This window comes from Gracilinanus agilis, chromosome 6 (assembly GCF_016433145.1).
Source record: "Gracilinanus agilis isolate LMUSP501 chromosome 6, AgileGrace, whole genome shotgun sequence".
Lineage (NCBI taxonomy): Eukaryota > Metazoa > Chordata > Mammalia > Didelphimorphia > Didelphidae > Gracilinanus > Gracilinanus agilis.
In genome coordinates this window covers 163,389,137-163,399,307 of record NC_058135.1, presented here as the reverse complement: position 1 = coordinate 163,399,307, position 10,171 = coordinate 163,389,137, and the positions used below count along the sequence as shown (strand labels likewise).

The following is a 10,171-nucleotide window of genomic DNA, read 5'->3' as shown; positions in this document are numbered from 1 at the left end:
GAGAGGGAGAAAGAGAAGAAATTGAGAGGGGGGAGAGAAGGAAGGAAAGAGAAAGAGGAGGAAGAAAGAAAATAGATGGAGGGAGATGGAGGAGAGAGAGAGAAAGAAAAGTGAGATGGAGAAAAAGGGGAGAGAGAGAAGAGGGGAAGAAAGAAAAGGAGGGAGAGAGAGTGATGAAGGGAGAGGGAGAAAGAGAGAACAGAGGGGGAAGAGAGAAGGAAGGAGAGAGAACAGAGGGAGAAGAGAGAAAGAGGGAGAGAGAACAGGGGGAGAGAAAAGAGAGAAAAAGGAGGGAAAGAGAAGAGAGAGAGAGAAAGGAAAAGAGAGAACACTCCTTTATCTCCCTTCCCCCTCCTCTTGCCCTATATGCTTTAGGGTATTTCTCACTTGTTTTAAGAACTCTTTACCAGACAGGTAACCATGGTGATTAACACAATACAAAGTCATTATAATAGTATTCATGTAGTCTTGTAATGATACCTTGCTAAATGAAGCCTGCTATTGACTAAGAAGATGGTTTGAACCCTGGCCTGTGGCATTGGTTTGAATTAGCAGGGGAAGCAAGTTTAGTTCCCATATCATATAATTTAATAAAGCAAAAGCATATCTATGGATTGTCTACTAATCTTACGGAATACAATCCCATATTAATTGGCTTTCTATAATCCCTTGCTTCAGCTGGGAAAAATTGAAATTATATGTGTATTTTAGCCTTTGTGTATAGAGAAAATTAGCCATTTTGAGATGTTCAAATCAAATTGCCTTGGGCAAATTTGTTCTGAATGCTGTTTCCCCAGAGCCCTGCATGCCATTCTCAATTAATCCACTGGTGCTGGTTGATAAGCACTTAGCAGTGGGAGCTCTTTGGGGAAATCCCAATCTGTAGCAGCAAGGGTTAAGGAAAAACTGAATCATATGCAAACAGTATGTGACTTGCAGATGGGGCTTCTGGCTTGGAGCCAGGGTCATCTATAAATCATTTATTGGCTTCGTTTTGCTTAATTGTGGCTCCTTAATTGAGAGTGACCACATTTAGGAATGATCTTAGCATTCTTTTTATCTCTAATGATTACATATTATATCTATTTTTATCTATATTTATTATTTACATTTTATAGGAAAGATTTTTGAGGTTTTTTTTTAATACAAAATATATTTTATAAACTTCATAAACAACTTGGATTCCAATTGGTCTGTCTATATTTCAAGTCAAATATTCTTTTTTAACCAGAGAAGTCAATAAGTCCTGATTAGTTCTAACCCTGGAAAACCACATTGTTTATTCTCATTTTTCTTTCTCATTACTTTTGACAGGACCCTCCACAATAATGTGACTTTGGGTCTGGTAGTCATTTTAACGTCCTCTGAGGAGAGGAATCACTTATTTCTAACAGTGACTTCTTGAATATCCCTGAATGACTTAAATTCCCTCTCATGGAAATGGTTGGGGTGGCCCGTTGTAGGAAAGAGAAACTAGATATCAGAGTTGAGTCTGTTCTTTGCTCTGTGACATTAACTCAGCCACAGGAAATGTCTGTCAAACACTGAACTGGATAAAGGCTAATGTGAAAATGTCACTCGACCTTCCTATCTCTGCTTGCAAACCTTGTTTTGAAGGCCCCAGTTCTCAGTAGCCGATTATAGCCCGCGATTTAAACCTTACCCCTTGATAGGGCACAGGCTGATTTCACAGAATCATGGGGCTGGAAGGATACCTTTAAGGGGTCATCTAACCCAACTTGTTCATTTTACAGATAAGAAAAGTGAGGCCGGCACAGGGAATGTGACTTGTCTGTGGCCCCCTGGTCGTTAGCGGCAAGACAAAAGTCTCTTGATTTGGAAAAAGCGATTGTAACCACTCTTAGCTCCTTTATTTGTAACCCCACCGATCCTCTTCTTGACAAGACTCTTAAATTGAACCCCCTCCCAATAATTTATTTATTTAATTTAGGGAATTTTTAAAAAAATTGAATTAAAATTTTTTAACTAAATTTTGAGTGTTTTCAAGGAGTTTGATTTCTTTTTTCAGAAATGTGATAGTAGCTAGCATCAATTTTTTAAAAAATAAGGAATCTTAAAAACAAAAACCAAAAAAAGCAAATCTTCAAAAAAAGTTTTTATCTGAAAAATTTTTAAAATTAATTAATTTAGAGGATTTTTCCATGGTTCCGTAATTCATGTTCTTTCCATCCCCTCCTCCCACCCTCCTTCCATAGCCAATGCACAGTTCCACTGGGTTTACATGTGTCATTGATCAAGACCTATTTCCATATTATTAATATTTGCATTAGGGTGATTGCTTAGTCTACATCCCAAATCATATCCCCATCGACCCATGTGATCAAGTAGTTGTTTTTCTTCTGTGTTTCTACTCCCACATTCTTTCTCTGCATGTGAATAGCATTCTTTCTCATAAGCCCCTTGGGATTGTCTTGGGTCATTACATTGCTACTAGTAGAGAGGTCCCTTACATTAGATTGTGCCACAGTGTATCCGTCCCTGTGTACAATGTTCTCCTGGTTCTGTTCCTTTCACTCTGCATCAATTCCTGGAGGTCTTTCCAGTTCACATGGAATTCCTCCAGTTTATTATTCCTTTGAGCACAATAGTATTCCATCACCAACAGATACCACAATTTGTTCAGCCGTTCCCCAATCGAAGGGCATCCCCCTCAAAAAATAAGGAATCTTAAAAACAAAAACAAACCCCCCAAAAGGACCCTTTTATCAAGGCAAAAATAAAAAGACAGAATATATAGGTGTTTCCATTCCAACTTTCAGATAATTTGGGATATTGCCTCAGAATAATTTCCAGAAATGTGATTGTAGCTAGCATCAATTTTTTTAAAAATAAGGAATCTTAAAAACAATAACAACAAAAAATAAAGACTCTTTCCAATGCTTTCTTATCCAGGCAAAGATAAAAAGACAGAATATAAAGGTCTTTCCACTCCAACTTTCAGATAATTTGGGATATTGCTTCAGGATAACTTCCATAGGGCTTCAAAGTTTACAGACTATTTTTCTCACAACAGTGCCCCAAAAGTAATAAAATGGAAAGTACCGCTACCATTTTAGTGAGAAGTTAAGCCATGGCTGTCCAAGCCTAGTAGATGTCTAAGGTAGGAGTCAACCCCAGATCTCTTGACTTCTCGAAGTCCAAAACCCTCCTATAATGGGATCCATCATTCTGCTAAGAGTCATTCCAGGGCAGATAGAAACACCACTTACTGTCTTGTGAAAGCTAAAGGCATTGGAAACACAGCAGAATCCCTTTATAGCACTGTATGACTTTTATTTGGGTGTGCCATCTATCAAATGACAACCCAGCTCATCTCGTATAATTTAGGGGCTCTCCCAGAGTTAACCTATCAATCAAACAGTCCTTAGTGCTTGAGGATACAAATATAAATTGCCCTCAAGGAGCCCACATTCTGTTGGAGAAGACAGATACACATCTATTTTATATCACAGAGATGATTGATTCACTTTCCTAAAGGCTATAAATTTGATCTTTGGGGTATTTTGAAGTTTTAGATACCATATTTATCTGTAAAAAAGTGTATTCATATGCATTTTCCTTTCTCCTCTATAATGACATACTTTCAATATGGTATTGTAATAGGAAGAGAAGTTCCAGTGACAGATTTGGCATTATTCTGCTTAAGCAACATAGGACATGAATATTAATATGATGAAGTTAATTGCTGCTATTTTTGATTTATCTAAGAAAGATTTTGCATCTATTTAGATGTTAGTCTTTAATTTTTTTTCCCCCTTCCTCTTGTAACCCATAGATTAGCACCCAAACTCAAAGCTGGCATTCTGGCGATTACGTTTATGAACGTCAAGAGGTATTGAAAATCAGGTCGGTGAGAGTTAATGATTCTGGAGTCTTCATGTGTTTTGCCAATAATACTTTTGGACCAGCAAATGTCACAGCCACCTTGGAAGTAGTAGGTAAGCATCTCATATGGGAATATATAAATTATTGCTGGTGGTTAGAGAAGAAATTGTGGGGTTGATACTTTTTTTTCCCCACTAAAATGGAATGTGGAGCCTTTTTCTTTGAAATAGATCATTGTGGGCACGCCATATTTTTATTCCTACTGGTATACCAATTAACATTTTCTTAAAGGGTGTGTGTAGACATAAATAAGGTTGCTTCAGTTGAGACCTGTGGGTTTCGTGGGAAGGTTGTGTGTTTTTTTTCCCTTTATACGAGTATCGATCAAGTTTGCCAATGTAAACTTAGGCTTCAGATTTAGGAAAAAAAAATAATTTTTTTTTTTTGCTCATTTTTTGGTGCTCATTTTGTGACTACTGTAGAAAAATAGAGAAAATTTCTGTACTACAAAACCTAACCCTAATATTTTGAGACAGTCACACTAACCTTTTCTGTTCCCCAACTCTCATGATAGTCAACAAGTATTTACTAAATGTGGGCAACTAGGTGGTGCTGGATCTGGAGTCAGAAAGACTCACTTTAATGGGTTTCCAATCTGACCTCAGACACTTATTCGCTCTATGACCTGGGCAAGTCACTTATCCCTATTTGCCCCAGTTTCCTCATCTGTAAAATGAGCTGGAAAAGGAAAGACAAACCAGCATCTTTGCCAAGAAAACTCTAGATGGGGTCACAAAGATTTGGATATGACTAAAAAAAAACCAATGGAAACTTATTAAATACATTTCATTTTTAACACAAAGCCTGTAGCTCTAGTTTGCTTCCTGAATTCCCAGGAAGACTTTGATACTGTAGACCAAAAGTTGATTGGGAAAATGTTTTTGAAAACAAATAAAATAAAATATAGTTAAACATAGAAAATGTTAACGTGTGGTTTTCTAAATATTTGACACTGCTGTGGCAGCCTTTCTCTTTCTAGGAGACTTACTCAGTTTTGAAGGGGGTAGAAAAATATTTCTAAGGATCTTAAATTGAAATTTGATTGTCTTTTGGTAAGTGAGGGTGAAGGACTGGATTCGGGGGGAATCTGAACCTGTGATTTCATGAGTGTGGAGGGAAGAAACTATGCATGCAGATGCACATTAGAGAGATTTCCCCAGGACACCGAGAAGTCAAGTGATTCACTAACCACCATCAGAGAAAGGACTTCTTGACCATCGTTTTAGCCTCTATTCACCCAGCCTTGCTGCCATTCTTCCTATTGTCTAGACCAGTGGTTCCCATACTTTTTTGGCCTACTGCCCCCTTTCCAGAAAAAAATTACTTAGCCCCCTGGAAATTAATTTAAAAAAAATTTAATAGCAATTAATAGGAAAGATAAATGCACCTGTGGCCATCACCATCCCCCTGGATCGCTGCAGCACTCACCAGGGGGTGGTAGTGCCCACTTTGGGGATCACTGGTCTATACTCTATACCAGTGGTTCCCAAACTTTTTTGGCCTACCGCCCCCTTTCCAGAAAAAAATATTACTTAGCGCCCCCTTACAGTTATTCACTGCCCCCAAATGCACCTGTGGCCATCACCACCCTCCTGGGTCACTGCAGCACCCACCAGGGGGCAGTGGCACCCATTTTGGGAATCACTGCTCTATACGGTATCTTTATGTTTTCTCTCTAACCTTTTAATATCGGTCTCTGGGACTATGGCTAGATTTACATGGCCATTCTCTGCCCTATAGAATGTAAACTGTAAAGTAGAGAATTTAATTAGATTTACTTAATTCTAGTCATTCACTCACTCACCTATTTATTTATTTGTTCATTTATTCATTCATTCATTCATTCATTTATTTATTTATTTGCTTGCTCATTCATTCGTCTACTCATTTATTTATTTATTTATTTTGTGTGTGTGTGTGTGTGTGTGTGTGTGTGTGTGTGTGTGTGTGTGTGTGTGTGTGTGTAGGGGGGTTTAGACTTACTTAATTTGGGGAAAAAATCACTAGATTTCCTAAACTTAAAAAAGTGCCATATAGGTGTGAGTAGTTAACACTTTTTTTTAAAAATTAATATCTCTTACCTTCTGTCTTGGATTCGATACTAAGTATTGGTTCCAAGGCAGAAGAACAGTAAGGGCTAGGCCACTGGGGATCAGTGACCTGTCCAGAATCACACCCCTAGGAAATGTCTGAGGTCAGATTTGAACCCAAGATCTATCAATTCTATCCACTAAGCCACCTAGTTGCCCCATGAATGTCTATCTCCTATTTAATTCTGCCATGTGGCCTGCCTAAGCAGTTGTAACATATAGGAATGAATTTAGAGACTTAAATAGAAAGAAATAAAAGTAGAGGCTTAGTAGCTTTTCAAAAATAACTTAGGCAGTGAGATTGGCTTCTTAGCTTCCTTCATCATTAACTTATTCAGCTTCCATTTATTCTTGTGTTCTCTAGTGGAAAAACTGTAGGCTTTTGGAGAAGTGGGAAATTTGCTTCTTAATTCCATTTCTGCCACTAACCAGCTTAGGTAACTTTGACAATCTCTGGATCTCAAGTCTCCTCATCCATAAAACCTGGCTGCTTTCTGTTTAAGATGCTCTTCTAGGAGAATGGCTAACCAAATTATAGTATAGAATTATGATGGAATACTACACTCCACAAAAAATGATAAGTAGATTAATTTAAAAAAAAAAACTTGGAAGGACCAACATGAAATAATGAAGAGCAAAACGAGTAAAACCAAGAGAACATTTATATATAGCTACAGAATTAATATTTAAAGAATGACTTACAAATATGTCCACCTCTAGAGAAAGAACTGATAAAAAGAAGCACAAAAGACATAATTTATAAATACGTATCTTTTTGTCAGGTGATGATACCTTAGGTGGTATGAGGAGGAGAGAGAAAGGTTGAGATACATACCTGAGAATAAATTTTATTAAAACTTCTTTTTTTTAATTTCTAAATAAGAATTCCTTTTAGCTCTAGAATACTCAAGCCTTTTGCTTAACTACCTTCCCCCAAACTCCCTACTCTCTTAAATGAGATTACTTCTTCTTTGGACTCTCAGTGTCTAAACTTGTACATTACACTTATTCTCCCTCCTACCCCCCAAAATAAAATTTAAAAAGGAAAAAAGGGTCCAGACTTTTCTCTGTGATATTTAGTACTAGAGACAACAAGGCAGAATAGAAAGAGGATTTTTCTCAGAGCCAAGAAGATCCTTCATCAGTCCCTCAGAGTTCTAGACAATTCTTGAAGACTATAAATGGCAGAGAAAATAACAGTCAATATCAATAGAGGAAAAAAAAATTCTAAATAAGATCTCCTTTTAGCTCTAGGATACTTAAGGCTTTTGCTTAACTGCCTTCCCCCAAACCCCTTACTCTCTTAGACGAGATCACTTCCACTTTGGACTCCCAGGGTCTAAACTTGTCCATTACACTTATGTCCCTCTCCACCTCCCTCCAATTTTTTTTTAAGGGGGAAAAGGTCCCGGCCTTTTCTCTGTGATATTTAGTATCAGAGACAACAAAGAAGAGCAGAAAAAGAACTTTTCTTGGAGCCAAGAAGACCTTCAGGGTTCTAGGCAATTTTCAAAGACTATAAATTGCAGAGAAAATAACAATCAACATCAGCAGAGGGGATTTCCTCTTCGGTGACATCCTCAGTGGCCATGAAATTGCAGGTCCAGACCCCCATCCCTATGTAATATCAGATAGGTTTCAGAATCCCTCCCAGAATCTCAATACATGCCCTCCATCATCATGGATGGGTGGCCCAGAAAATGGTCCTAACCTGATGGGATGCGATACTTTGTTTCGTTTCTGTTTTCACTTTTAAATTTGTTCAATAAATGTTTTATATGGCAGAGTTAGAGGTTTGTGGCACACTAGTTCAATTGCTATTTTATAATTTGGCATCTCTTCCATTGTCCTAATGGAAAATACTTCATCAGATTGGACATGGAAGAGATACTTTGCTAACAATTACGGTGCCAGGATCCAGAGACGGGAGACTCTTTTGGCCCCCAACGTGATTGTAAGCCCTTTTATTAATTTGAATAGAAGGCCATGCTTTTTAAATATTAAACTCCATAAGTGCTAATTAGCTAAGTTGATTAGGGAGCATGTTGGTATGATATCAGCCTCAGAAAGCAATTAGTAAAACTGTTATAAGCGCATCTTGGTATGTAATCGGATTTTTTCCCCCCCTAATCCATTCATCCGTTTCCAAGAATATAATGACGCCTACTGGAAGAGCACGCCTCTTTGAAACCTGACCCTGGTTTTATATGTTTTGTGGATGGTTTTTGGTGGGGGTGTGGGTGGGCCGAGGGACTTTTGGATTGGGAAAGGGGGAGGAAAGGCATTGATCATTTCATTAGCGTGGGCATGAAAACATCAACCGATTCCTAGCGTTAGAGATGGGGGCATCTTTCGAACAGCAACCCGTAAGGAGTCGTAGAATTCTGTTAATATTTTCATTTCCTGGCTAAGAAATGAGATGCAGCTACTGGAGGAAAAATTACCCTGAGTATGGGAAAGAAGATAGCAGGGGAGAAAAACCACAGGGGACTTCAGATAAGGCCGTAACCGAGAGAACCTGAGAGAAATCTTTTAAATGCAAATATTTTTGGCAAACACTTGTGGACATTTTGCCAAATAGCACTTTGAGTTATGAGCTTGAGAACCTGAGGAATTATCCATTTTCAAGAGAGTATTGTTACTTTAGAAATTAGCCCAAGTTAATTTAGAAATAGTCATTGTCCGGTGGATGACCAGAATGTTTTGTTTGGTTGCTTCCATGAAAGGAAAGGAAAGCTTTTAGGTGATTTACTAAGAGCTGCCCCACTGAAGGCAATTTATACTCTTCCTAAAAGATCCGTTTTTTTTTAAAACTGTTCTTTAATCTCTATGAAATTGAAATGGGTGAGGGAACTGGCTATATTAGGAAAGAGGCTGAGACAGTTTCCAGTGGAATTTTGCTTTTTATCTTGCAAATGTTCATTGATAACATTTACTCTTAGGTCACTTTAATTTCCCACTATATAAAGAACCAATTTAAAGAATTTTTTAAAGGGGGAGAGGAAAGTAATTCAGCAAAACTAATCAATACATTTACTAACAGTTTAATTTTTTAATAGGACAAAGCCAAAGCTAATGACCATTTTAAAACAAATTTTACTGTGAAGTCCTGGAAGTCCATATTTATTGAACTTCACATCCCTACATAAAGACTACTTGAAGAAGGGGAATAGAAACTTAATATTCTCTGGACTTCCATTTTCCAAATCTTTTATTTGCTAACAACATGTTAAAAACTTTTTTTTTAAAGCCCTTACCTTCTATCTTAAAATCAATGTTGTTTATTGGTTCCAAAGCAGAAGAGCAAGAGGAGCTAGGCAATAGAGGTTTAGTGACTTGCCCACAGTCACCCAGCTAAGAAATGTTTTTTTGAGGTTGGATTTGCACTCAGATCCTCCCATCTCTAGCCCTGGCTCTCAATCTACCCAGCTGCCTCCACGTGTAAAATAAAAAGTTTAAAAAATATATTGAGTTCCAAATTTCCTTCCTTTTTCCCCATCTCCTTCATAGAAAAGGAAGGCAAGTTGATATAGGCTATATATGTGCAGTCATGCAAAACAAAATTTTTTTCCCCTTTTTGCTATATATACTTGACAACTCCCAGTACAGAAAAATACTTGAGAAATTTTTAAAATGCTTGAATATGGAAAACTCTAAATCTAGTTATTTAGTTTGTTTTTTAAAATGTGTACATGGTTTAAAAAAATAACCCTTACCTTTTGTCTTAAATTCGAAGACAGAAGAATGGTGTGGGCTAGGTAATTTGGGGTTAAGTGAGTTGTCCAAGGTCACATAGCTAGGAAATGTCTGAGGCCAGATTTGACCCATGTCCTCCCGTGTACATTACTTTTATTTATTGAATAATTTTTATTTTCTGTTATTCTGAACCTAATAGACACAAATAAGTATGAACATTTCTATACAAAGAACCTAACAATAGGATTGCCTTTAAAACTAGAAATCTATTATAGCTTTTAAAAGTTTATAGTAAAATAACTTCACAGCTATCCTGCTGATCTGATTCTGTTTTTTGAACTTCCTTTATTTTCTATGTACTTTATTTTTATTCAGCCCCTTCCTCCTGTCCCTATTCCATAGAAAGCATCATTTAGCCAACAGATATGGATGAATAAATAGATAGAAAAATAGATAAATACAGGTTATGTCTTTTATGT

General features: G+C 37.2%; 1 protein-coding gene across 1 annotated transcript in view; it reads left to right on the top strand.

Moving 5' to 3' along the window:
* The window catches only part of KIT (KIT proto-oncogene, receptor tyrosine kinase), a 56,590-nt gene that overhangs the window by 15,463 nt on the left and 30,956 nt on the right, over window positions 1-10,171 (top strand). Inside the window, exon 2 of the mRNA XM_044681728.1 lies at window positions 3,797-3,959. Within this exon, the coding sequence (XP_044537663.1) occupies window positions 3,797-3,959 (163 nt within the window). The remainder of the gene's footprint in view (window positions 1-3,796; window positions 3,960-10,171) is intronic.